Genomic DNA, 27,821 nt, shown 5'->3' with positions numbered 1-27,821 from the left:
CTCAATTTTCTGCTGACTCTGGATAATTTTTCTCTTGTCCCCTTTTCTTCATCTCCCCTTCCACCCTAGCAACACTTCCAGGCTTTCCTCTTCTCCCCAAACCCCGATTGCCCGTCGGCATCCCCTCCCCTGCAGTTCAACCCAGTGGTGTGTGCTTGGGGTGGGCCATGAGAGGGAGAGCAGGTCTTTACCACAAGGACCTGGTGGCTCCCCTTCCTTCTCCAGGCTGCCACCCAGGTGGACTTAGTCTCTGTCATGCCCAGCAGGACACAGGACCTCTCACTAGGAGCCCCCTCCACCCTGCCTCCCCCACCCACGGGCCAGCACTACCTGCAGCCACACTCGGCCACGCTCATCCCTTCATAGTGGTACTTGAGGGTGGGGACCCCCATGTCATCCTTGTAGAGGATGGAGATGGGGCTCAGTTTGGTGGGCACACAGCAGGCCTTGCCCACCTTCATGGGGAACTTGAGATGCACCAGGGTCTGCACGATGGCGTGTTTCGTCGGGGTCACATCGTCAGCGAGGGGGAAGAAGCAGCCGCCTTTACATTCAAAGGCGTCGTACTCCTTGGGCGCGATGATCCAGCTGTCCCAGCCAATGTCCTCGAAGTTCACCCGCAGGGAGGTCTTCTGACAGTGGTTGTTGGCCCCGGCACTCCTCTTCCGCCTGGCCGAAGACGAGCTCACGGCCGTGTGGCTTTGCACATCCTCCTCGTCGTCGTCCTTGTTCTCACCTGCCTCCATTAGGCCGTTCTTGAACAGCTTCTTGAGCACACTCTCCTGCTCGTGGCCGATCATCTCCCTGAGCTCCAGCCTGGTCTCCTTGGTGCCATTGCTGCGGTCATTGGAGAAGACGACAAAGAACGGCAGGTTTTTGGAGCTGGGGGGGACACTGATATCCAGCTTGTCACAGCCCTTCCTGTGACTCTCCACTGTCACTTCCAGTTTGTTTTTGCTCTTAGTGGGGTCTGCTCGGACCCACCTCTTCACAGCACTGGACACCTCAAAGTTCTCCCAGCCCTCGTCCCGGATATCCTGGGACACCAGGAAGGTCTTGGTTCCCCCAGAAGCATCCCAGGCATTGGCTCCATCCAGAACATCGTAAATGACCGTGTTTCCTTTCAGCTCGTGAGAAGAGTCCACGTGACTTTGACAGGAGAGGTAGAGTCGGAGCTCGGCCCTGGTGATCTGCTCATGCCTGGGAATGGAGATGTTGAAGAGCAAGATGTGTTTCTGGAAAGGGAAGTCTTCTGTGGCGGCTATAGAGATGGCATCTGAAATGCAAATACACGGTGACAGTCATCTGCTGGGAGAGTCTGTTTTCATGACACCAAAGCTGAGACTCATGGTTTAGATGAAAGGGCATCTGGCGTGACATTGTCTATCTCTATCAAGTCTCTGTTTGTTTTCACTTAAGCCCTTAATGTAGAAGGGTATTTTATTTTATTTAAAAGCTTTTTTTATTTTTATTTTTTGCGGTACACGGGCCTCTCACTGTTGTGGCTTCTCCCGTTGCGGAGCACAGGCTCCGGACGCGCAGGCTCAGCGGCCATGGCTCACAGGCGCAGCCGCTCCACGGCATGTGGGATCTTCCCGGACCGGGGCACGAACACGTGTCCCCTGCATCGGCAGGCGGACTCTTAACCACTGTGCCACCAGGGGAGCCCTAGAAGGATATTTTAAAATGTACATTTGGCATCTTCCAAAGAAAAACAGAGGCAGGAGATGCATCGCATTGAAATTGACAGCTCCAGCTGTTTATTGAGCATTTACTACGTGCCCAGCTTTGCACCAGGAGCTTTGCATATTATATTTCACTTTTCTCTTCACATTGATCCCCAGAAGATCTAATTATTATTCCACTTTTACAGACGTGGAGACTGGGACTTAGGGTGTTTAACTGCCAAAGTGCATACCGCCTATGTATGCATCCAAAGTGCATATATAACGATCCTCACTTTATTAAAAAAAAAATAGAATCAAATAAACAAAACAGAAAAGCACACTGTCAGCCTCAGAGTGCAGATCCTGAGTGTATGATTTTAAAGGAGAGATCATGGGAAGGGATGGTAAAATTCCAACATTATGGCAATGTTAAAAATCTCAGCATCTAAATGGTGTAAAAAACCATTCAGAATTGTAACTTCTGAGCAAAATGAAAGTGGATGATTTTTTTTTAATGTTTGAGGGAAAAATATATTAACCTGAACAGCTTGGTCGTGTTAGACATACATAGGCCTTGCCTTTTAGCCGCACAACTGTTTCACTTTCCTACTCCCCTTGCTGACACCCGGCCATTTTATCTCTATTATACCATGGCCTGGTCGCAAAGAGGGAAGAGAAGTTGTGTTTTTTGAGCACCTACTATGTGCCAACATGAGGGGATACTGTGTGCTGTCCTGAAACCCGGCAGTATCTGACAGACTGAAGTGCCAATCCTGACTCTCTCCCTTCTAGGCTTGTGACCTTGGAGAAGTCCTGAGTCTCTCTGGGCCTCAGTTTCCTCATCTGTAAAATGAGACTCATCCTACCAACCTCCCAGTGTTGGTGTGAGCCTTCAACAAGAAGGCACATGGAATTTACCCAACACTGTCCCTGGTTCACAGCAGATGCTCAATCAGTATTTCTGTGTCCTCCTAAGACCGTCTTCCCTACTTGGGCACAGCTCCCCCACCCCCAAGCACGTGGCCTTTCACACAGCTCTCTGTGTCCCCTCACCCAGCACGGATGTGTCAGTCTAGCTCCTGCAGCATGTGGTGAGCCACCGTGGCATATGTGAGTCATGAGTGGGGTCCATGAGCAGTGCATTAACCACCTGCTGTGCTCTTACTGTGGCACACCTAGAAGATACTCCTGGGACTGCATCAGGCACTTAGAGAACAAGTACCCTCCCCCTCGGAGCCGTACTCAGGCCATCTGTGAAGGGAAGCATAATTGGCCTTCACAGAAGTACTGGCCACAGGCAGGGCTGGGATCAGATCAGAGCACTTGTTTCCAGGACATGGACAATGATGGGGGGAGTGGGGAGGGATCACTGAGATGGCTGTGAATGCTGGACTCCCAGACTACAGGATTTGGTGATTAGGTCCAGCCAAAGAAGCCTGGCCTTTCCCTAAAGCAGAGGTTACAGACGCGCCCCATGGGCATAGTGAGACACTGGCAGTATCTGTATGACCTGCCGACCACATTAAAAAACAAAAAATTAAGCCCTGCGGACTTCATTTTTTAAAAATTAAGCCAGTGTTTTAGAAACCAGGCAAGTTCACATAAAATCCAGAATTTTCTTCTTCTTTTGGGCCATCAGAAAATACAGCCTTGCCGGGCATGCAGCATGCCCACAGCATCCTTTAGCTAGGGCGTATACCTGTTAAGAGTCTGCAGGTCTCAGGCCCAGGAGGGATGAAGCTCTGAGTGCCTGGCTGGTTAAAGAGAGGCTGCAGCCGTAGGGAAAGTGAGCTGTGCAGACAGGTGGGCCTGGGTCAGAATCCAACTGCGTAACTAATATGTGAACTGGGCAAGTTCCCTCAGAGTCTGCAAGCCTTGGCTTCCCTGCTCACAAGATCATGTCACCTACATTGTGTGAATTAGTGGACATAAGCCCTAAGCTGACATTCGTTATCTTCTAGTCCTCCTGAATCAGTGAAATTAATTTATATTTAGAAAATAATTAAGTTGTCCTCGGGCAACTTCTTCTTGTTGTTAATGCTTCTCTCTCGGAGGAATTTATCTGAATTTTAAACACCTTCTGATGAGAGAGAAATAGACATTCCTTCGGTGTTTAAAAATATACCGGTTAGTTGGAGGCTAAATAAGTTGTCTGTGTCTAAGTAGGAAGGGGACAGTATGGGAAGGGGGAGGTAGGGAAGGGATGGAAGGAAGGGGACTGGCATTCCTTCAGCACCTACTGTGTTAAATGTGGCTCTGGGCTCAGGGAGGGAGAATCTTCTAGAGCAGAGCTGTCCAGTAGAACTTTCTGCAATGATGGAACTGTTCTATAATCTCCACTGTCCTATAGGGTAGCCATAGTCATGCATGATTGCTGAGCACTTGCATCCAAGCTAGTGAAACTAAATTATTAATTTTATTTCATTTAAACTAATTTAAATCGAAACGTAAAGTCCCATGTGTCCAGTGGCCGCCATACTGGGCAGCGCAGCCTTGGACCACTGAGTCCCCCACCCCGACCCGGGGCGCCCCGGTGGAGCCGACTCTACCTTCCATGCTGAAGCTGCGCACGATATTGGATGCGGGGGTGGATGTCTTGTCGGTGGTGTATCTGTTGTACAGGTCGATCATGTACTGCGGCGGCTCGGCTCGGGTTTTATCCTGGGAAGGGACCCCGCTCAGGTTGAGGCTGCGCAGGAAATCCACCTTCATGTTCTCCAGGAACATCCTCAGGTCGAAGGTGCCCCGCTCCCGCTCACCTCCGGGCCCGCCTAGCAGGCGGTGGGCATCTGCCCCAGCCGATCCCCGCCCCCGGATCTCCAGTGGCTTCCCCTGCGCGGAGCAGGCCAGCAGGGAGAGCACAGGCAGGGCCACCCAGAGCGCCCCGCGGCACATCTTGGGATGCTCTAGCCCTGCTCCGGAGACTGCGGCAGCCGCGGTGTGTTAGCGGGTGCGGGGAGGAGCCGGGAAGGAGCCGGCCCGCATTGTCCTGCCCACCGCTCTGCACCGCGCAACCGGGCCAGTTCACAGGCTCTCACCCGCCTGCCGTCCCCGAAGTGCCCTCCGCTTGTTCTTATCTGGCCCTTGATGCTGTGCTCAGGCCTCTTATCTAAGGGAGCTCTCTGTTAATGAAGGCTCTATAAACATCTGACAAACACACAGGGCTTGTGGGAAGGACACGGCCTGCTGCAAAAATCTGAATTTCTCCGTGGGGTTATCGCCCCCTAATTAGGATCCTTTCTCATTTCCTTGCCAGCTCTGTTCAGAAGAATCTCGAGACAGGGTGACATGTGCTCCATCTCCTGGGCCACAGAAACAAAGAATCCAGGAAACAAACAAGACCAAAAAGTCCTCCAAATATAGAAACAACAGCACAAAACTCCCAGAAGCCCCCTGGCTAACCACTGGAGCCAGGGTGGGTGGTAGAGTGGAGGCTGTATCAGAGCTAGTAAGAAGCCTGGTTCCTGTGGAACTGGGCTGTGCATTTGTGGCTCAAGCGCTCGGTGCCTTGGTTTCTCATCTGTCAAGCGAGTTCCCGAGCCTTAGAGATCATGGGTGAAGGTGGCACGTATAATTTAGTGAGGTGGTGGGGACTTTGGAGTCAGACCAGATATGGGTTCAAATCCCATCTCCCTCACTTATACCTCACAAGCGTGACCTGGAGCAAGTCGCTTCACCTCTCTGAGCCTCGGGTTCAGAAGAGACTTGCAAGGATTCAAGGTGATTATGTGCTAACCATCATGGCGGTTGCCTTAAGCCCCAGTCAGTTGGGTGGCTGCATTCCGGCTGCAACTTCTCCACCCCAGGGTCTGACTGACCTGGGAGCTGGGGAGGAAGCCCTGTGCCGGGCTGCTCTTTGAAAACACCACTTACACACAGAATCCTGCTGGCCCTGGGACCCCAGAAGAGCCCTGTCACTGGTCTGGGGGGGTGCGGTCTTGGCTCACGTCAGCTGAGTGGCTGCTTGGGCCACACGTGTCAGTCAGGAGAACCATATAATCTGGGAGACAAAGGAGGAGGGAAGCTCTGAGGCCAGTACATGCCCAGGAGATGTTCCCCCCTGAGGAAGCTGACAAGCAGGGCCCCAGAGTCTGTGTTGTTTTAAGGGCAGTGGGCACACACTTATATCTGTCCATTTCCATCATGTGTGGGTTTGACCACAGCAAAGAATGAGCATAAACATATTCTGGGAGTCTACTCTGAGGAGGATTTGAATGTGAAGTTTTTTCGAGCTGGCAGGGCTCCTGGGGAGAGGGTTCAGGTTCAGGAAGATGGACAAGGGGCCAGGGCGGTCGGAGTCAGAGATCCCGGGTGTGCACCCAGCTTTTCCCCACCCCTGGTGGGGGGTGGAGTGAAAACAGGAATCCCCAGTGGCCAGGCCTGGATAGAACTTGCTGTCCCCGTACTTTGGGGACACTGCCAGGGAGGATGGATGGGAAGGGTGCAGCTTCAGAAGTGCTGCTTGCAGAGGGGGCAGGAAGCATGCTGGGCTTTGAGCCAGCTTAGTGCAAGAACTCCCTGAGGCAGGGAAAGATGAACGGGTGCACAGCCCTGGAAGCAGGACTGCAGCTTCACAGCAGGGAGAGGGCTGGGAGGAGCTGGGGAACTGGGCAGGCATCCCCCACAGGGCTCTAGTCCCTGGAGGCAGCCCAGAAGCCTGTCACATTTAAGAGGTGGAGTCAAGGGATGTGACTGGGGGTGGCCTGAATGTGCTCTTGAAGCTGGAGGAGTTGCTATCTGACGTTTTCTTAAAAACATGACAAATATTTTTTTCTGATTATAACAGTAATATGCAGTGCAGATAATTTGGGACGTGCAAAGTATTAGAAAGGAGATAAAAATAACTTGCAATCTCACCACCTAGTGATGGCCACTGTTACCATTTTGAGATTACATGCAGCTCCACAATCCCCTATTGAAAACCCTTGTGGCCAGGAGTGTTTTGAAGTTCAGAAAGCTTCAGATTTGGATAATTTGGTATGGAGTGTATACTGTAATATCCCCAGTGGGCTTGGGGGTGATCCCCTATACTCAAACACATTGACATTTCTGCAGTGAAACAAATAAAAACACAGATATCCATTCAGGTCAGGTTTTATCATGAAGGGAATTGAAAGAAACTTCAGGTTTTCTCTTTTGGATTTGGGGATCTCAGATATAGGACCGCAGACCTGTTTACATATGGCCGTCGCCACATCTGGCCGTGGAGGCTGCATGTGAACACTGCCTGAGGTCCTGGTCACATAGACTGTGATGAGGATGGCGCCCCCAGAACTGTGCAGTAAAACATGCCTCTGTATTTCTGGAATGATCTGCCCCACAAATTCAGAGCATCAATATGTCCACATCTCCTTTATTGTTTTTAAGTAATTGCATGAGACCTCCTGATCCATATTATTGGAAAGTCTGGTTTTCTCTCTCAGGTCGTCCCTTTCCTGAATTGTCCAAGAGCCCTGTAGGTTTATTTAGTCCAAAGGAGATGGAGGTGGAATGGTGTCAGTCCAACTTCTTAATGCTGGAAGCGGGAAGTGGGATAGAGGTCCTGGCAGGTCCCACCTGCTGTTGCTTCTCAGTGACACTCAGCTCTGCTGCTGGGGTGGGTGTCACACATCTTATAGCTGCTGGTGCACAGCTGCTGGGATGCCCTGGCTGGTCCAGGTTTCTGCCCGGGTGCCCCATGGTGTCCCCTGTTGGGCACCAAGGTAACAGCTTTCTTAGACATCCTCCTATGCTTACCCTTTCTCTAGAAGGCACTCCCCTGTGGCAGGTGGCTGGGTTGAGAGAAGAGGTCAGCTGTGATCACACTCTCATCCCATCCTGCCATCTCCCACAAATTTCCAGGTCCTTATGCGGACCCTGAGTTACCAGCCTAAACTCCCACTTTCCTCAAGGTGATCTAGAGACCTTGTTACCTTTCTGAACATATGGGCCTTGGTCCCTCTGGACAGATCCCCTTAACTCTAGATCCCCTTAACTCTAGGTCTTGTTCTAGGGAACAAGGTTTGGGTCTTGTTTTATCTTTCCCAGATGATGTGGGGTCTTCATACAAAAGGACCTGCTCCCTCTCCTTCCACCAGCTTTCCCTTCCTGGGGAAGGGCTGCCTTAACTGAGCCACAAGCGGTCTTATTTACCACTCCTCTCCCCCTCTTCTCTTCCCCCAAGTAGTGTAGCATGTGATGTATCAATTCCACTTCTGTGTATATATCCAAAAGAATTGAAAGCAGGGTCTCAAAAAGATATTTGTATACTCACGTTCATAACAGCATTACTCACAATAGCCAAAGGGTGGAAGCTACCCTAGAATCTATTGATCGATGAATGGATAAACAAAATGTAGTACATCCATGCAATGGAATATTACTCAACCTTAAAAGGGAGGGAATTCTGACACATGCCGCAATACGCATGACCTTGAGGATATGCTAAATAAAATAAGCCGGTCACAAAAGGACAAATATTGTATGACTCCGCTTATATGAGGTACTTATAGTAGTCAAATGCATAGAGATAGAGAGTAGAATGGTGGTGGCCAGGGGCTGGGGGGAGGGGGGAATGGTGAGTTACTGATTAACTGTGATACAGCTGCCTCTGTGGGATCAGGAACCCCTTCCATCACAAGAGACTTGACTACAAGACACCTGTCCTTCTGTTAACCTCTCAAGCTCCACTCTCACCCACACATTGCTCAGAGGAATGAAAACTGGACTGACCTTCAGGCTGTAAGGGGAGAGCATGAACCAGGCAGAGCAGCAGGTATGTCATTTCCCAGCTCTGGGCCTCGCCTCCCTGAGATCCTGCTTCCTCTTGGCACACGGCAAGTGCTCAGCCAATGTGCACTCTGTCTCTGGACTGTGCCCAGGTGGTCAGCACATTTATTAGAACAGTTGTTCTTAAAGCATGGTCCCTGAACCACAGCAGCAGCAGCACCTGGAAACTGGTTAAAAATGCTAAGTCTTGCCCCGAATCAGAGAGTCTGACTCAGCCCAGAAAGCCGGTCAAGGCTTCCAGGTGATTCTGATGCACATTCAAGTTTGCACATTGGTTTTAATAAAAGAGGAAATTCGTATGAGCCTTCCAAGAGATCAGGTGTGTGTATACTGTCTGGTACGGTATTTGGCACAGAGTAGATGCTAAATCACTGAATGAATAAACAGGTCATTCGTTCCTCTGCTCACCCACCCTTATACATACAGACAGGACTGCTTATGAGAGATTGGAGGAATCTAGGATTGGATTAGGCTTGAGCAAGAAGTAAAAGTAGACCAAAGCTTGAAAGAGTGCCATCATCTTAGGGAGTAGAAGAGAGGAGACTCGGAAATCTCAGAAGCATTAGTTTATCAGTGAAGGAGATTTTATGTTTGCAGCTTTGGGTAAAAAGAAATAGCCTTTGGCTCTAACTTCCATGTTTTGGTGCACAGCTAGGAGCCAGTGCTGCCAGGCTGGTTCTGCCCTCCTAGATTTCCCGCCGAAGCCCACTCCAGCCCACCTTGGCCCGGGCTGCCATCAAACACATCTTGCACAAGCTGGTGCCTGCGATGGCTTTATGCCACCAGCTAAGTCCAGCTCTTCCATCCTGGTGGAGTCATCTCCACTCCTCTTCCCTTGGAGCCCTCTCCTCAAACCCTCCCACTCCAGCCCCAGACTTCTGTAGGCTTCTCCATCATGGCCCTGACTCCATCCTGGCCACAGAAGGAGCCCGAGTTACAGGCTACATCTCTGATGACATTTTTCGAGTGACTTAGACATACAGAGGCACCTATCGGGACGCCTCAGGCAAGACACCTGGTAGTATCCAGGTTCAGTGTCCCTGCTTGTTGAGTAAAAGGGTTGCATCCAAAGTTTTTCAAAGTTTTCTCCCAGCCTTAACGTTTCCAGCTCGCAGCTGTACCGTTTATATTTGTCACATGAACTAAGGCTCTGCCCATCCAGAGGATGTATAACTTCAGGATTAGGGCTCAGCGGCAGGTCACCACACTGCCCCCTCCAGACTGACCCAGACACAGTTAGTGAGCTCAGGGACCCGCGCACACCTGGGCTGGGTCCTGGGCCCTCTTGCTCTTGTGATCATGTGATGTTGATATTTTGGTTTTAAGGGGAAAAAAGCATTATTAAAAGTTATAAAGCCTTGCTTTATTGTAAGGCCACTTAGGGCCATTGGGACAACCTTAACTGGCTGGTGGTGGGGGTCACTGCTCAGGAAGCTGGGAGGCAACACCAGCTACATAGGCCTTGAACCAGGCAGCCTTGCGTGTCAAAGCTGATGTTACCTGTGGTCTTGGTTAAGACATTGGTGCCGTATTACTTACTTGTCTTGGGCTTGTTTTTCTGAAGCACCAGCGGGGGAGTAAGCTGCAAGGTTGCCGTGAGGCTAAATGAAGTGTCATATCTAAATGCATGATGCTTTGTGAATGTGAGGGGACCCTGCTGACACTAGTTCCTTTCGTCATACGGCAAAGTCACCACCACTGGGTACCACCCAACCTGGCACAAGCACGAAGCCCCTGTCCATGGCTGGACACAGGGGTGATCCTCCCGGCCCGCTCCCTCTACCCTTGTAATCCAGAAATGAGGGCTCAGAGAAGTTGTAGCCTTTCACAGTGACCTAGGAGATCGCCCAGAAATTGCAAATGCCAGAAAGAATAAGATAGAAGTATTATAAGACACTCCATCTTCACCAAAAAAATGGAAAGGGAGCAGTTGGATGAGAAAAAAATTGAGGGGGAGAAGGGAACATGAAGAATCTAATATTGAGAAGAAAGGCATTTGGAACCTTATCAAACCCTAATGTTTTTACTTATTTTGCTAGTAATTTATATCCTGTCATATTTCAAAAAGGATTAGACATGGCAAACCAAGCCATGACCGATTTGCAGACCAATTTGAGACATCCCAGCAATCCAATGAAAGAATCATTTAGTCCCAGTACAGGTCCTGCAGGAATAAGGCAGTGTGTGCCTTAAGGACCACCCCCCTCGCCTCACCTGATCTCTGCCAAGAGGCAGGGCCATGTGCCCAGGGCAGCTGTTCACACACATGTCCCACAACCATTTGGAGCACCTCAGAGGAGATGCTGAGCATATGCTGCTGGGCCCCAGCCAGGTGTGTCCAGTATTTTTGCTGTAAACATCTTCGCCGCAAGCGGTTTTGTAGCACGACTAATTGGCCTTAAGGCCATGTTGCTGTAAAAAAATCACTGCTTGACGGTTATACTACACTAGAAAATGATAACACATCAATTTTTGCACACCCTTGGTTGAACTAATCTAAGCCAGCTTTTGTTAAAATGCTCACCATTTTCAAGAGACTTCTACTCATCAGGAATCACATAAACATTTGTTTTGGCAGGGATAGGAGGAGTTGATTCTTCTTTTGCCTCCAATTTCTAATACGGCATAATAAATTGGGTCAAGACAGCTTAAGAGAACAAGGTGTCATATCTAAATGAGCTAAAGAATCCATCACTAGTGCTCTCGAAGACTGTTGTTAGTAGCTGCCTCTTTTATATCTTTGATAAATCGGTAAACTTTTGGTTTTGATGGGTGGGAGGTATGACTGTGCTCACGGAAGAATCTGTCAAAACTGGTGTCATATTTTCTAGTGTAATGGAACTGTCACCCAGTTATTTTATCTTTTATGGCAAAATGGCCTCATGGCCACTTAGTTGTGCAGCAAGAATGCTTGTGAAGAAACTGCTTGCAGTAGAGATGTTTATGGGGAAAATACCTAGACCCCAACCCAGGTACCCTCAGCCCCCCTTACCTACCTGTTCTGGGTACTCTCTTCAGTGTCGGCCGCTTTGCCTCCAGTGGCTGCAGTTGCAGCCTTCTTCAGAGGCTGCCTGGGCTTCCTAAGCCACAGTGGCTGGTTGTGTAGAGGGCCAGAGAACTGAGTTTCCATCTCTGCACTGGGGGCAGCCTGGGGAGGGGGTGTGAACATCCAGCATCCTTGCCTTGAAGCTGGACTAACCCAGAGGTATAGCTTAAGTGCCAGAGCTCCCCACAGGATCCGGGCAAGGTTGGGATGCTTGGTTGCTTGCCCTCCTGTCCTGCTCTACCCACTCCTTGCCTGTTTCTCCTGGGAGCACTTCCTCATCCATGCCTTGCACAGGAACCCTGGTTTCAGGACCCTGACCTAAGACAGATGCCTTGGGCTCCTTTTCTCCTTCTAAGTCCCATCCTGGAGAACTGCTCATGGCTTTTCAACCTTCTCCGAGTAAGAGAAGACTGGGGGCCATGGCATCCTCTGAGTTCCCAGCCGAGGGACTGTTATACACCTGCCCCCAGTTGGACCCAGTTTCTCCTTCAGAAATGCTGGTCAATCAGCTTCAGGTACTACAACTGGAAGGCGATGTCAACTCAGGGATAAGGGAGCCACTTGGGGGAGAAAATTTGCGGACAGGGATGCTAACTAGGAAGCAGGGAGAAGCAGATGTTCCAGTTCCTCAGGAGCCCCCAAATCTCTGGAGAGACCCCTGACTTCTTCTACTCAATCTCTTGCTTGAACTACCCCAAGTAGAAGCCCTCTGACCAGGCTACCATAGATGTTCCTTTAAATATCTCAGGCACCTCCCCATCACTTGATATCCCCTCTGAGGCTAAGGAGTCGAGGTCACTGTGCCTGCCTGGGCCATGTCCTTCCTGGACGAGCCCAGGGTGGGGACCTGTGGTGTGATATGAGTGGGCAGGACCCTGGAAGGCATAGGAGTGGCCGGTATCTGGAGCTTAGGATAAAGATGAGAGAGTGTGGAGACGGCCTACAGGGGCCTTGGCTCCTAAACAAGGCTGTGACCCCAGCAGTCACCCAGATGTCATACTTACACATGGAGATCCATCCATATTTTGCAATGGGTGACATTCAGTTTTTGAAGATACCACTGTCCCTGTAATTTATTAGCTTTCCATAAAAACACATACCGTACACAATCTACAGTATAGAAAGTATAATTTACAAAAATATAAAATCTTGGTTATGTTTTAGTATTCCCGCGTATCACTGTATGGGTTATTTCAACAAGCACGTTTAAACAATGCATGCTCAACCAGCTTGACTACCTCTGTGGGGAACGGTGTCAACCCCCTCCTTTTTGTTTTAAAATAAAACATATATTAAGAAAAAGAAACCAAAATTGGTTATATGTGCATACTGTATGTATAAAAGCGTCTGCAGTAGATTCTGAGAGAAAACATCCATTTATACCATTATTTAGGCCCTGTTTTGTAGCATCACACTGTGGCCTGAAGTGTTTTAAACTGATTGTTTAAACAGAGGTTCTTTCCTTGTGAAGGGAGTGAGTGCCTTCGGGTCTGTAGTCTTCTTTCCAGGTTATGAGATGATAGTCACAAAACCCAGCCTGTGGACACGTCCGGTTTTCAGGCCTTCAGAGCACAGCGGACAGGCCGTGGGCAACCGTCAGGCCAGGGCTAATTCCCAGATCCCTTCAAAGGATTCGGACCGGCATTGAGGGGGCTGAGTCACCAGCAGTGAAAGACCCCAGAATGATGCCCTGGGGTGACAGATGGCTGCCTGCAAGCTGTGCCCTGCCTTTGCAGCTGCACCCTGAGTCAAGTGCTCACTCCAGAAGGTACCGAGATGGCTGCCCTGCTGTGTGCAGGCGGGACAGGTTCTTTGCACTCCAGAGCGGCTGGTCTTACCGGCAGGCACAGGTCTCCACAGACATGTTGGGGTACACCTTCAGAACCACATTCCGGTTCTCATCCAGGAAGAGGACCCCAAGAGAGTTCATCTTGTCGGGAACGCAGCAAGGCTCTGGGATGCCCGGGACGATGCCCACGGCCCTGACGATGCTCTGGATGGTGGCGTGGTTGGAGGGGCGGACGATCTGCAAGGGGGAAAGGAGCACGGTCACCTCCGAACTCTGCCTACCCTGCAGTCCTCACCCACCCACCAGGCTGCCTGCATGTCCTTGACTGAGGCCACAGAAAAGGCATTGACCTAGGAGAAAAGGTGAGATCACAGGGCTGGGTACACATTTCTTCTGAAATCAGTGGCAGACTGAGTCCTAGGGACTTTTGCAAAAGGCCTTCCTGCCCTTCGGGCTCCCAGAGGGAAGGCACATCCCCTACATGGCACTGGCCACTTGGGGGCACCTGCGCGTCACACATCCCCGAGGAGCACCAGGAACTGGGCAGGAGCCCCAGAGGGAAGGCAGTGGAGAAGATTGGAGGTTCTGCCTGGGGCCATAGCTGCCCAGACTTTACAGTCCAGGGAGCACCGACGCGCTTGCCACGTGATCGTGTTCTCAGCACAGGAGGGGAAGCCCTGCAGGCACAAGTGCGTCAGTGTGATGAGGCTGGAAACTCGCAGTTCCCAGGTGGGTCTGACTTTGGGGTGTCAGGCGCTGCTTCACCTACATCACCCCATTTTGTCATTGAATCAACCTTATGGGGTGGGTATGACTTTAATTTTCCTGGTGAAACTGAGGCTTAAGATGACTAAATAACTGTACCAGGAACCCTCAGTTAGAAAGTAGTCTGGCTTGGAAACTATGCTCGCTGGGCCCACACCAGCTCTCTTCCCCTCCCTCCCCAGGCAGCCTCTCCCATCCAGAAGAGTCTGGGTCCCAGCAGCAAACACGGCACCTCCCACAAGATGAAGAGGACCACGTCACAGGTGCTTCAACTCACTGTCGGCCAGAGTGAGACCCCAGTGCACAGTGCCTCTGGTGGCGGCGAGGTGGGAGGAGAGGGACACCGGCATTTGGGGAGTTCAGGCTGGTGTCAGGGAAGGTGGAAAGACAGCCAGGCAGACTGATAAGGTAAGTGCAGGGTCAGCCAGCAAGAGCCTGCTGTACTCACTCACCCTGCATCCCCCGGGCTGGGCCCTTCCAGCAGACGCCCGTCTCTCTGTCAGACACCTCCCTTCCTCTCTCCTGCACATGCACGGCTTTGAGGAGAAGCCTCTTAATTCCCAAACAGGTTAATGCGGCCCCGCGTCTGGGTCTGGGATTTCCCAGCTGGCTGATTTATTTACGTTCACAGTGGATTTACGCGCTGACTTCCTTTCTTGGAGAGGAAGGCATGACCTGGAACTCAGCAGAGGAGCTAAGTAGGAGGAAAGTGTGTGCTCTGTGCCGAGGTCGACATCAGCAGGCAGCCAGCCCACCGTGGTTCAGGATGTGGGGAGATGGATGGACAGAACCATGGCCCAGCCTGGAAGGAAGGTGAGCATCTGAAAACCCGGGCCAGTGCAATGGGGAAAGCAGCCCCCTGCTGTGTGTCCTGCCAACTTGTGTGCAATGAGAGCTAGCTGCCCTGTGAGTTCCTGCCCTGAGTCGGGGGTGGGGGATGGACGGTCACACTGGGAAGCCACTGAGGCCAGCTCTGTGCTGGTCACAGACACCAACGCCCTGAGACCCGGGCCAGGTTTCTAGAAGAGCCTTGGTGAGGAGGGGGCTTAAGAGACCTGACCTGTGTGCAGGGGGCCAGGCTCTCCTCAACCTCTGTGGATATTACTATGTGGGAACACACCTAAGGAGATGGATCTCCTGTTTTGCAAAAGGAGAAAGGTTCTGATTTAAAATTCAAATTCACTGAAGGCACAGCCAGACCCCATCCATCTGTGGGCTGTATCCACCCAACAGGCTGACATTTTGGCACGTCTGTCTACCTATTCTCTGCCTTGAGTAGATGGGAGGTGTCATTATCCCTATTTACAGACAGGAAACAGTGAGGAGGCAGAGGGACTTGCCTGCAGGGGCAGAGCTGAGAGTCACAATTAGCCCAGGGGCAGAACACAGCGGGGCGACCCCACACACTCTACCTTGGGCATGGGGAACTCGCAGGCTCCTGAGCAGTAGTAAGCGTCGAACGACTTGGGTGAGATGATCCATTCGTTCCACCCGATGTCTGCAAAGTCCACCTTCAGGTACCTCCGGGAGCAAACCCGCGGCTCGTCCCACTGCTTCCTCCGGGCTTTCTGCATCGTCTTCTCGTCAAAGTCCAGCACCTGCGAGGAGGCCATGAACACATCCTGGCCCTTCTTCCTGCGGTCCTTGCGGCCCGGCCGAGGCTTCAGTGCACGGAAGGGGCTGGGCCACAGCTCGTGCTTGTGGTAGTGCTGGGCGTGGGGGGCATGTGCCGGCCTCTCGTCCAGCCCCGGCAGCTCGTTGTTCTGGAGCGGCCCCATGGCCTGCGTGGCCCGGCGCACTCGGGGGTCTGCCGAGCTGTTGGGGGCTGCTCCAGGCTCCGGGTCCCCAGCCTGGAAGGGGTCATATCTCTGCAGTGTCACTGCCACACTGTTGGGCTCTGAGATGGCCAGGTCGTTGGCGTAGATGAGGATGTAGGGTGTGTGGGGGCCGGGCCTGGGTACCCCCGGGTCCTCCTCCCCAGAATCCAGCTGGGCGGACAGGAGCAGCTCGCCATCCCGGCGGGCCGCCTTGATGATGGGGGAGATGTCCTTGGCCCGCCACAGGCCCCGTGGCGGGGGTAGCAGGGCCATGGCCCCACGGAGCAGCCCCTGCGTGGCCATGTTCTGCGAGAGGCTTCGGAAGAGCAGGTGCTGGCGTGCAGGCGGGCCTGGGGGCAGCAGGCGGCAGGATGCATTCTTGGCTCGCTGCTTGCATGGTGCCTCGCGTGCCCGGGGCCACCGCGGCTCCGAGTAGAAGTGGAATGTGGCCATGAGGATCATTTCTGAGTCCTGCATGGAAGTCAGGTTGAAGAAATACACGGTCTTCTGGTTGACCACGTCTGCGAGGGAAGGACAGACCACAGCCTGTTAGGTTGTCTCCTGGACAGGCCCCCGTGCTCATAGGGTGTCCCGTCCAGGAAGTGGAGGAGGAATGCCCGTTGAGGGAGCACTTTCAGGCCAGCCAGGCTTTCCTCATCTCCTGTAATCCTCACATTGAACTGACGAGGGCACCCTTTGTTATTTTCAGGGACCAGATGAGGATGAGGGATTGAGGTCAGAGAGGTTGGGGACTGTCATATCCCATTGCAAAGAAAGGAAGAAAAAAAGGTGGCAGACAGGGTAGATGCTCAGGGCTGCTGGACCCTGAAGCTCCAGTTCCTGCCTCTGCACTCTAATGCCTCTCAATGAACAAATGATCTCCCCCATCTTCATTCATGAGATAAGATGGAGTCAGGTATTCGGGATACTTGGGTTGGGTCCGAGCCCTGCTGACAGTAGCCCCCCTGTATCTGCACAGCTTTCTATTTTATAGACATTAAATGCAGTCCTTCTTCCGAATGAGGTAAATTAGAGTGCCTCGCGCTGTCTCAGCGTTCTGAGCGGCTTCTGAGGGAAACCGGGCTTAAGAACACAGCCATTTGGGTGTCTACTATTTATTCTGCCCAAGCCCTTTTAAACTTGTTTTTACAAAGAAAAAGCACTATCAGGGTTGTACCAGGTCACTCAATAAAATCTCCAACATCCAGGTTGCTCTCCAGAGGCCGGAACCACGATGAGGACCGTGATCCCTCAAACATCACATCTGCAGTTCGAGAATACTCTTGGCCCCTGCATCCTTGGGGCTGTCAACCACTCTTTCCTTTCTCTCTTGGTTCTACCAGGTGTACACCAGGACCCCAGGGCAGAAAGCTGCCCCAGGCCCTGGCAGCATGAGGTCTGGGAATAGCAAGCCCTCTCTAGGGTTTGGGTGGGAGGGAGGCGTCATCTCCCTGAGATGCTGCAGGAGAGCCGGAGACCAGAGCTGTCAGGTGGGCTGTCTCCCTCCCGCTGCCCTATTTCCTGTTGCCAGGGGTCTGTCTGCTGGGTGAAGCCTGGGAGAGGTACAGGGCTTCCAAGAGCGGGAGTGTGTGTGTGTGTGTGTGTGTGTGTGTGTGTGTGTGTGTAGAAAATGGGTCACTAACTGTGACCCATTTTCTACACACACACACACACAGGGTGCCCTCATCTCTGACACCTGCGTCCACAGATTCAGCTGGAATTTTTTTAACCAAAATCTTCAGTTTAAGGTTATTTGTTTCTATTGGGATGAAGGCATAATTCTACTGGGAAGAAGGCATAATTCAATTGAGAACTTTCATGTACTTTTAAGGGACTACAAGAAAGAGGAAGGAAGGAAAAGTCAGAGGGCCCAATAAATGTCAGTCAAAGCTTGGGTGACATTCTAAAGCCACTACCTTACATAATTCTCAGGAAAAAACCCTCAGCATGTCCACAGCAGCCCCTCAATACGTCCACACATAAGGAGAAGCACGAGTCTTGATGCACATTTAAACCTAGCTTCCCTAAACACTGCGGCCTTGAGTGTCATGGTCCTCGAGTCCTGCATTTCCCAAAGCTCAAAGATCACTGCTTTCCTCCTCTGGAGATGCTGATTCAGAGGTCTGGGACAATGGGGCCCAGGAATTCTTATTCTAACCAGCATTCTAAGGGATTCTAAGTTTGGGAAGCAACGATGGGTGGTGGCTGTGTATCTGCAGCATCCCGGGTTGACTTGTGGATGGGGTGCAAGTTCACCAACAAGGCAGCCCCTACCCCCCGAGCTGGGAAAGGCTCTAGGAACCAGGCTCCCAGGCCTCAACGGGACCATGCCTTGCTCATCTGCCTCAGACAGACAAGAGAATCTCTATCTCACCTGAATGCTTGGAGGATTAACTAAATAACATATGTAATGTGCCAGGCACAAAGGGGGAAGCCCCCAAATGTGCTTCTGTGCCACTTTTGTCTAAATGACTAAGGCCGGCAGAGCAAGCTCCTCCTACACCATTTCGGGCCCCTCTTACTCAATGGTCCAGCTAACACAGCAGAAGAAGTGTTTTTCTTTTATCCAATTCAAGTCAACTCCATCGTTCCGCTAACAGGTTCTTTGCGCGAGAACACTTAAGAGGCTCCAAAATAGACATTTCTGACTCCTTCCGAAGAGCTGGCCCTTCACAGCGGGATGCAAGCATCTTTGGCCTAGAAACCTGCGGCTTCTGGTGAGAAGGAAAACAGCAGACTGGGGGAACCAAGATGGGGCTTCCCAGAGAAAAGCACCTTGGCCCCCCTTCCAGTGACAAGGTAAAGAACGAGAGAGGACATAAAGAAGGATAACTGTGACCACCAAGGCAGGGACAGCAACCTTGGCTTGAGGTGGGTGCGGCCCAATGAAGGTGCTGGGAGGGCTGCCGCAGGGTGGCAAAACGTGTTGTAGAGGAGGACGGGGTGCCCTCCCCTGGAGGTTATTTCTGCACGGGGTGCAGGAGAGGGAAAGCCAATGCTGCCCTTCCCTTAGGATGGAGAACCACAGAGAGCACGCTCAGGAACTCATAGAGGGAAGAACCTTAGAGGTCAGGCAGCCTGATTAATTACACTCAGGGCAGGAGTCTTTCCTCCATTTGGCTTGAATGCCTTTGGCCATAGGCAGCTCGCTCCTCACAAGGCAGTCTGATGCGTGATGACCCTCCCCGCTGGGAACCCTGGAGGTGGAGATGGGTGACTCCCATCTGCAGGGCATGAAGGGCCACAGGCTGGCCCAGCTCTCTGATTGTACCTGCACGCCTGCATTGCAGGGGGCTCCAGGCTGTGGCTGAGAGAAGGCCACCTACCTGAAGCCTCCCAGCTTGGATGAGCCCAGGTCACAAAGGAGAATCTCCAAAGAGAAGTCCCTATTTCCTATGAACTGTGCTGGTGCCTGTGGCTCCCATCTCATGGTCAGCTAGAAAAGATCCTTCCTTCCTCCCTCCTATCATTCCTCTCTCCCTTCCTTCGCCCCTCCCTGCCTCCCTCCCTTTTCCAGATAAATATTTGGGAAACTCCTACTCTGGGCTAAGTGCTGGGCTGAGCAAGGTCCTAGCAAAGGTGATTACAGGCACTCAGAGGAGCTCAGCCCAGGGATGAGACAGACAGGGATGGTGGGGACGCCCACCTGCAGCGCCCGTCGCAGCTTCACAGAGCTGTGTCCAGGAGAGGCCCCCGGCGGGCTGGGTGCTTTCGACCTCAGGTCACCATCCTGCTCAGAGCTCTCCATTGCCCCCCAAATAAAATTCAACCCTTTACTAAGGCCCTACTTGATCTGGCCTGCTTACCTCCCCAACTCCATCTGCTCCCCGCACCCCCATCTCTGCCCCAGTCACCCTGGCCTTCCTGTCCTTACAAACATGAAGCTCCGTCTCAGGGCTTTGTCCCAGCTCTTCCTTCTGCTGTCATCACCTCTCCTCTAGGAATCACTCCTCTCTCCTTTGGGCCTTTGCTCAAGCGGCATCCCTAACAAAGGGTACCACTGACTCCCTTGGCTGAAGGAACAGCCCCATCGCTCTGTCTGTCCCTGGCTTCATTTGTCGTCACGTCACTCTGGGACATCCTGATATAATATATTTCCTTGCAATTGTTTCTCTTTCCCTCTAGAACACAAACTCCAAGAGGGCGGGGCTTTGCCAGCTGTGTGCACTGCTGTATCCCTAGATCCTAGCACGAGGCCTGAATGATCGTACGTGCTCAGGAATGTGTGCTGAATGGCAGGGGAGGGGAGGGGTCTTTGCTAGATCTGTCTGCTTCACTTAACAAAGTGGGTTCCTGGCCTGCTGCCCTGGGGCTCAGTGAACATCCTGAAAGAAGTCCAGAAAGTCTCCTTTGGAAAGGTGTAGCCAACTATGCAAATCCAGCTGGAGGCACTGCACAGCAGGACGTTTGTCCAGTCACTTCCCCTTGAGCCTTAGTTTTCTCATCTTTTAAATGGGAATAATATTGTTTACTGATTAGGAAGCTCCAAGTTCCAAGCATATATGCATGCTTGATTCCTCATGTTCACAATGAGGGCAGCAGACGTGGCAAATGGACGAAGAGATGGAGCTTCGGAGAGGGTACATGACTACATAACTACATAACTTGCTTAAAGCGCTTAAAGTCCCCCAGCTGGTAAGGGGCGGAGCCAGGGCGTGCTTCCAGACCTGTCTGACCCCAAGCCCACGCCCTTCCCCACCCTCCCCAACCAGGTGCTCTGGATAGAATCCGGATCTGCTTAACAGCTAATGTAACAAAGATCACGTGCTGTGAACTCTAAAATATTTTGCAAACACAAGTCATTATTTGGATTATTTTGTGTTCTGACTCTCCAGGAAAGAAAGGACTGATCTTATTTAGACAAGTTGATCTCTCTATGGTCTTTGGAAATCTGAGAACCCTAGTGAGGTCCACTCTACTGGGCACTCAACCTCCTTCCCGACTCTTTAGGGATGGGACTAGAGAGGAAAGAGGTAGGGAAGTGGCCCTAGTCCAGGGGTGCCCCCAGGCTCCCTGCTGGCCAACTCTCAGGCCAAGACGACCCTCAGACTGTTCTGCTCTGTAGAAACGGAATCCAAGTCACCTGGAGATCTGTCCCTTCACTCATTGCCCCTGAAACAGCCATCAGGGTGACCAGAGTGAGAATGCTGGGCTGAAGATGCAAGCACCAACATAATAGGCTGAAGAAAGGAAGTGGTGGGCCACCAGTGGTGGTGCAGAGAAGGAAAGAGAACTAATGTGTACTGAGTGTCTATTTTTAGGCAGGCTCCAGAGTCAGGGTTTAAACCCTGCTTCATCACCGACTAGCTGTGGGGCCTTAGGAAGTCACACAACTTCTCTGCCCCATCTGTTAATCAGACAGAATACGTGTGCGTGCCTCCTGAAGTGGTGAGCTCATCTCTGCAGTGCTCTCAGCAAGGTGTCTGGCACCCAGCACATGCTCAGAACACAGTGGTCACGTGGTGTCACAAGCTACTGCTACACTCAGGACCCCCCACCCCTGCTCCCTGCCCTCGTGCCCAGCGGGAGGCACTGCCAGCTGTCCACCCTCTCCAGCAGGAGCCTGAGAATTTTCACAGCCTCTTCGCCCTCCTGCATGCAACTTATCCTAGTTCCTATTTCTCCACATCCTGTTTCTCCACAACCACCCTGAACTCTGCATCTTTCCACGACTGTCTTAGCCCACAGTCTGACCTTGACCACCACTGTGACCCCAGGACACTGTCACCCTCACACCACACTCGTGCTTCACAGGGAATCGTCTATTACAGATGAAGAGTTAACATCCTTCACAACCTCTACATATCAGTAGGAAAAAGACCAGAACCCCAAGTGGATGAAGTGGTTTTCACGGGAAAAATTTTGAATGGTCAAAAAGCATGAAAAACAATTCAGGATGACCAGTAATGAAAAAGAAAACGGTAACTTCAAATGAGAATGAAGATATAACAAGTTTTACCTGCTGCAACTCTGATCCCATTAGGGTAAAAACTATACATAATATTCCACAAAATATTAACTCTGGTTATATCTGGATTGTGATTTCTTTTCTTTACTGTGATTTTCTATGAGTTCTGGATAAGTATGCATTTCCCTTATAATCTCTTGTCTCTCCTTCTCCCCTCGCCTCTTTTCTTCTCTCCCTCCCTCCCCCTCCCCCTCCCTCGCCCCTCTCTCACCATACACACTCTCTATACTGCCCCACTGCTTACAGGCCTTGGTGGCCCACTGGTTCACTTCCATTTCCTGCCTCTTTCTTCCTGTTGTTTCCTCATTGAAACCAAACGCCTCACAGTTCCAGGCACATAGGGCTCTGCTTCACTTCTACACCTGGCTAACACCCGCTGCCCTTCAGAGACTGTCGGGGGCCTCCCCTGCTCTGTGAAGGCTTCACTGGACGCTCCCCACCAGCCCTTCCCCTGCCGGGTCAGTGCTGTCCTTTGGGGCTCCTGAAGCCCACCCCCAGCCCTTTCTCACTCCATTGTCCTACCTGTGCCACTGCACACATTCTTCTGTTTTCTCCTCCCTTCTCCACCAGCCCGTGAGCTTTTCGGGGCAGGGCCAATACTCTCTGCTTTTCTGTGTCCTCTGGGCTTACAACACCTGCCACTGAATGAGGTGCTCAGGAAAGACTTGGGGAACTGACTGTGATTCGACAGATGTGTATGTATTATTACTCTCATTTTAGAGATGAAGACACCAACCTCAGAGAGGTTAAGTACCTTGCCCAATATCACATACGTAGGTGGAAAAGCCTAGATTTAAATGCAGGTCGTTTGAGGCTGCAGGTGTCTAACCTTAACCCTTATGGTCAGGCTCAGAGGCTCTCTCCACTGATGCACTTCAAGGAGCAATGGAAGGGAGGGAAGGAGCTGGCTGGCTGGAGTAATCACAGTAGAGCTAAAACATTATTGAACTTACACGTGCCAGGCACGGTGTTAAGCCCTGAACATATCTCAGTTCATTAAAAAAACCCTATAAGGAAGAGAGCATTATTAGTCCCATTTTAGAAGTGAAGAAAACGGAGTCATAGACGAGTTCAGTCCCTGGCCCCAGTCACAGACTCAGGATTTGGCCCTTACCAGTCCAGCTCACAGCCTGCGCTTGGAACCTGAGCTGAGCTGCCTAGAGGCAGGCAAGGGACACAGTTCCACTGTAACACGGGTTACAGGGACCACCCCATCGAGGCAGCAGAGGTCACCGTCACGGAGCAGGCTGGTACCGGTACGATCCAGGACCAGAGCTGAAGCCCCCCACATGTGTGCCTCATCCATAAAATGAGGGGTCCCCACCCAGGCTCACACCTCCTCACAGCTTCGTCGCTGGGTCACAAAGCAGGCACTTCTGAGGGCTGGTGAGGGACTGGGTATGAAGAAACTTAAGTCAGTCAAGGGAGGAGAAGCGAAACTAAGCTGCCTGGGCCTAGTCTGTGCCAGGCACAAACCCCACCTCATCCCATTGAATCTTCACCCCACCCCCACTATGTGCACAAACAATTGCTACTCAGAGAGGTAAAGTGATGTGTACACACATACCAGTAGCAGGTGGAGCTGGGACTTGTACCCATGGCTGTTTCAAATGGTTCCAAACAAGAGTACTGGATTTGTCAAATAGTCTTAGACTGATCCAGAATAATTCTGATCTCCCAGGATCTGTTCCATCCTCTGTCTCCTAAGTCCTGGGCTCAGTTCTGATGGAGGTTGGGGGAGGGGACTAGCAGTGAGAACAGCACGAGCCTGACAGATGGACGGTGCCAACCACTGCCACTGTGAACAGCTTGCCCTGGCCTGGCCTCAGTCTCCTTATCTGTAAAATGGGAGGACTGGATCTGAAGTACTGTCGCCAGATCCTTTTCAGGGCTAAGTGTTGCTTGTACCACCCCCAGCCTGAGAAGACTGAAAAACAGACTGTGCACCTCCATGCCTGGGCCTGCAGCAACAGGGTGGGCCCATGGGCGTGCTCATCCCTTAGTGCAGCAGTGAACTTGCTGGGCTTGCTTTCCTCAAGTGCAAGGCTTTGGGGACTGAGTCAATGGACGCAAGGTCAAGGCTACACCTATATGAACACAAGTGTTTTGTACTCCAGGGAAACACAATGCACCAACACTTAACCTGGCCAGTGCTGGGCTTAGGGCTTAACATATCAACTCATGTCATCTTTCCTGAATTGCTACAGGGAAGATATTACCATGACCTGCCCATTTTGTGGATGAGTACACTCAAGTCCACAGAGCTTCAGTGATTTGCCCAAGATCATAGTCATGCTGGATGATTCTTGAGTGACTTAATAATGATACTCCAGAAATGGGCCCCAAGAGGTGAATAAAAGGTACCAGGGAGGATGGAGTTAGATCTGGTTGGCCTGGAACCTAGTGAGTCTGCCCAGTAGAGGATGGGGGGAAGGAGCTTCTCTGCGGCAGGAGCTCCCAGTACATGTTTATGCGAGACCAGGCTTCCAGTGTCTGGCTCTGAGGCCACGGTGTGGTACCCTAAGTAACACAGCCAGTGATCGACAGGGAGGTGGCAGATCTGACTCCAGGCTGTCTGGCCCCAGTGGTGGGCTGGTCCCCCTCTACCTCAAGAGGGGGCCCTACAGACCAATGGTCTTTCTCCTGATGAATGGCCTCCTCCTTCACAAGGGCTTCAGGGGACCCCTACTCACATTTTCTGCAATGGCATTCTGAGACCATGAGTAATCTCCATGACAACCAGGGTCTTCCCATCACCCCTGTGCCTCGTCTCTGCTCACCCAGGGCCTGCAGAGGTCACCCAGCCCGGGCGGGCAGACAGCTGAGGCAGGATTCTGAAATGCTCTCGGAAGCAGGGCAGGGAGGGCTTGGTGCAGCTCCATCCAAGGTGTGGGGAAAGGGGAAAGGATCTGCCCAGGAGGGGCACGGGCAGGAGGGGGGCTGGGAACCCCCACTGCCCAAGCTTCTAGACCTTTCCTCAAACCCCCATAGTCTGAACAATTCATGCTAGTGCCTAGCAGGCCTCAGTCCCATGTACCCAAGGCTGGGCACCCAAGGCCATTCTCAGTCCACCCTGCTTCCCCAACTGCCACACCCACTAAGTGCCCCAGCTAGAGGGGCACACCCCCTGCCTGGGCCCAGTGCCTGGCACTTCCATCAGGGCTGCACTACACCCACCTGATGGGCTCTCTTCAGTGCCTCCTTCATCTGTCAAGAGCCAGCACAGCTGAACCCTGTGACATGGATCCCTACCCCCGAGCCCCGACACACACACAGGGTGAGCTCCCCCAGCCCAGTCCCATCTCCACGCTGTGCTTAAAGCCTTGTGGATGGGGTCGTCTGTGTCTGGCAAGTGTGACACCCTCCGACGTTTGGCGGCACCCCAGGGGCAGGAAGTCTGTCGCTCTGTGGCACTTCGGCGTCCCCACGGGAGGCTCTGGGCCCCGCACAGAGTGCTCGGGGCGGGCGGCGGTGGGGGGAATAGTTAATGGAAGAATGAATGAACCAGTCAATGACTAGAAGGAAGAGGCAAAGCGGAGGTGCAGGGGTGGGAGGATGGACACGTGAGGAGGACCAGGGAGGATGAAGAGAAGGGGGCCACAGGGCCGCCTCTACTTACCCAGCCGGGCCCGGAAGCTGCGGACCGTGTTGCCCCCTCCTGGCCGCGCGCCCCTTCGGCTGTATTTCTCATAAAGCCGGAGCATGTGGACAGCGACCATGTCCTGGGTGCCGGGGCCTAGAGCAGCGGCCGCGTCCCCTGGAGACCGCTGGGGGTTCTTGTACCCCGCCAGGCCATCGGCCGCTGCGGGCGGGGCGGACCGGGCGGGCGCCGTGTGGCTGCTGCCCGCGTCCTGGAGCAGCAGCAGAAGTAGCGGCAGCAGCGGCAGCAGTTGGGACCCCGGTCCCGGGCTGGTCCGAGCGGGGCCACGGGCCATGATGGGTGGCGGTGGCGAAGGGATCGGAGCCGGGTTAGAGGAGGAGGAGGGAGATCGAGGGCGCACAAGAGGCTGAGAACAAACCCTGCGGCGGGAGGGCGCGCGGGCAGCACCGGCAGGCGGGGGCGCGGGATGTCGAGATCCGCGCGGGGCAGAGCTGGGCGCGCAGCCGGGCGCACGGTACGGCCAGCGGTCACGGCAGTCCGGAGCCACGCAGAGCCGAGCCGAGCCCAAGCCGGCGCGCTGCCTCGGCGGACTAGCGGCGAAACTTTGCAGCCCCAGGCGCGCCCGGCTTGGCGGGTTCGAGGGGCGGGGCGGGGCGGGGCGGCCGGCTGCGCCCTCGCGGGGGACCCGGCTGCGCGCCCCGAACCACTCCGGGCCGCCGCCTACACTGCCGTCCGTGGCCCGGCCGCGTTGTGCGTGCGCCCGAGTGTGGCGGTGTGCGCGCGCAGGGGTGTGCGCCCGATTGTGCGCCCAAAGTCTGGGTGGCGTGGGCGTGGGCCGGCGCGCTCCCCGCTCCCCTGCGGAAAGCCGGAGACCTGGGACCCGGCCCGGCTCCTGTGTGTCGGCGCCTCGGCCTGGCCGGGACTGCGTGGGGGCTGGGCGGCATTTAGGGGGGGCCCTCCTGCCGGGTTGCCCCTGCAATGGCATGTGATGATTGTGGTTGCAAGATGACAGCTCCCCCGTGAGGGCCCGACGGGGGAATGTGTGTGCGCCCGGTTGTCTCTGAGCCAGTGTGTGTCCAAAATGCAAGAGTGAGGGGAACGCGAAGCCTCCTCGGCATCCTTTGAAAAGAAAAACCCTAACGCTAAAGCTCAGCCAACCCAGGACAACTGGAACAAGATCCTGATTAAAATTCAGAATTAGTCGATTTAACCGACCCTTTATCTGGCGACTATAGTTCTGGTTGTTGAAGGAACACATCAAAGGTGCTTATTAATCGTTGGACATGTAGCCATCAGGCTTGTCCTGAAAAAAGGACATGGTTTTAAATTGTTTTACAAAACGTTTCCAAAACTTCAGAATAGGAGAAGGAAACGCTTAGCTTTCCCAAGACAGTGTCACAGTGAGGGTGCAGTGAATCCCTGGCCCACCACCCCTCAGTTTAGCCCTGGGGCAGAAGGTCATGAGCTTCATCTTGCCTTTAGAAGGGTTCCTTGTCCATGGATAGAATTTCAGGGCATCTGTGAACTTGGATGGGGAAAACTTACATCTTTATTTTCACTAACCTGTACCTGCAACCTGGCATTCCATATTAGAAACACAGGTAACCAACTACAGTGGTATTAACCATACCTGTGACTTTGTCACCAATAGCCACCAAACACAGATATTTTCATATCACATTTTCTTATCATGTTTCTCAAATATATCTCTTCTTGCTCATCACTATTCTGAAATTAAAGTAGTCAAGGCTGCTGCTAGTTATTTAATGAATTAATTAAAAGGCACACATATCACTATGTTGCAAAGTTGTTTTAAAAAAACATTTTGATAATTCTATTTGAATGTAATTGGCTTCCTCTGTAACCCTGCATATTAAGAGCATTCTTTTGAAAAACAGTCTATGGGCTTCCTCCGATTGAGTTAGAGGTTCAAGGCCTACATAAAAGGTTTAGGAACCCTTCTGAGGGAAGGAAAGGACCTCTTCAAACCCATATTCTTCCAGCAAGGTCCAGGATACTGTCCATACTACATTTCTAAGGACTATTTGCAAACTTGCAAACATACTGTTCCCTTTACTTGGTAACTTCGGGCTCCCTGAGCCAAAATAGTTACTTTTCTTGGAGGACTCACAATGCAATAATTGAAAAATTGCTGGAGAAAGCTTCCGTTTGGTGTGTAAAACACAACCCATTTGTAATTTTTCAAAATCTTGCAGTGTCAAATTAGAGACCATCCTACTGAAAGCCTCGGAACCTCAGGCCTGTAGCTTTTGGAAAACCATAGAGAAGGATTTTATTTCTTTTGATAATTTGCACACATCACGTTCAACTTCCCGTTAGTATAGCCCCCGTTTGTTCAGTGAAACAGTTTTCAAAAACGGTGTGCCTGGAGGTGAGGTG

At 52.3% G+C, this 27,821-nt stretch overlaps 2 protein-coding genes across 2 annotated transcripts; both read right to left on the bottom strand.

The window, feature by feature from the left end:
* Window positions 1-118: 118 nt before the first annotated feature.
* GDF2 (growth differentiation factor 2) lies at window positions 119-4,624 on the bottom strand. The gene is made up of 2 exons (XM_065894743.1): window positions 4,217-4,624; window positions 119-1,276 (listed from the first exon to the last, which is right to left on the bottom strand). Exons 1-2 carry the CDS (start codon window positions 4,560-4,562, stop codon window positions 327-329), a joined length of 1,296 nt encoding a protein of 431 aa, XP_065750815.1. The 5' UTR covers window positions 4,563-4,624; the 3' UTR covers window positions 119-326.
* A 7,908-nt stretch (window positions 4,625-12,532) lies between these two features.
* Window positions 12,533-26,007, bottom strand: GDF10 (growth differentiation factor 10). The gene is made up of 3 exons (XM_065894565.1): window positions 25,440-26,007; window positions 15,448-16,373; window positions 12,533-13,507 (listed from the first exon to the last, which is right to left on the bottom strand). Exons 1-3 carry the CDS (start codon window positions 25,753-25,755, stop codon window positions 13,316-13,318), a joined length of 1,434 nt encoding a protein of 477 aa, XP_065750637.1. The 5' UTR covers window positions 25,756-26,007; the 3' UTR covers window positions 12,533-13,315.
* Window positions 26,008-27,821: the final 1,814 nt, after the last annotated feature.

This window comes from Phocoena phocoena, chromosome 16 (assembly GCF_963924675.1).
Source record: "Phocoena phocoena chromosome 16, mPhoPho1.1, whole genome shotgun sequence".
Classification (NCBI taxonomy): Eukaryota; Metazoa; Chordata; class Mammalia; order Artiodactyla; family Phocoenidae; genus Phocoena; species Phocoena phocoena.
Note: the sequence above shows the minus strand (reverse complement) of the source record. Positions and strands in the feature narration are given on the sequence as shown.

Coding starts and splice junctions, on each gene's coding strand:
- GDF2 (XM_065894743.1), bottom strand. CDS start 4,562: ATGTGCCGCGGGGCGCTCTGGGTGGCCCTGCCTGTGCTCTCCCTGCTG. Junction 1,277..4,216: donor GCGCAGCTTCAGCATGGAAG/GTAGAGTCGGCT, acceptor TTTGCATTTCAG/ATGCCATCTCTATAGCCGCC.
- GDF10 (XM_065894565.1), bottom strand. CDS start 25,755: ATGGCCCGTGGCCCCGCTCGGACCAGCCCGGGACCGGGGTCCCAACTG. Junction 16,374..25,439: donor CAGCTTCCGGGCCCGGCTGG/GTAAGTAGAGGC, acceptor CTTCCCTCGCAG/ACGTGGTCAACCAGAAGACC. Junction 13,508..15,447: donor GCGAGTTCCCCATGCCCAAG/GTAGAGTGTGTG, acceptor TCCCCCTTGCAG/ATCGTCCGCCCCTCCAACCA.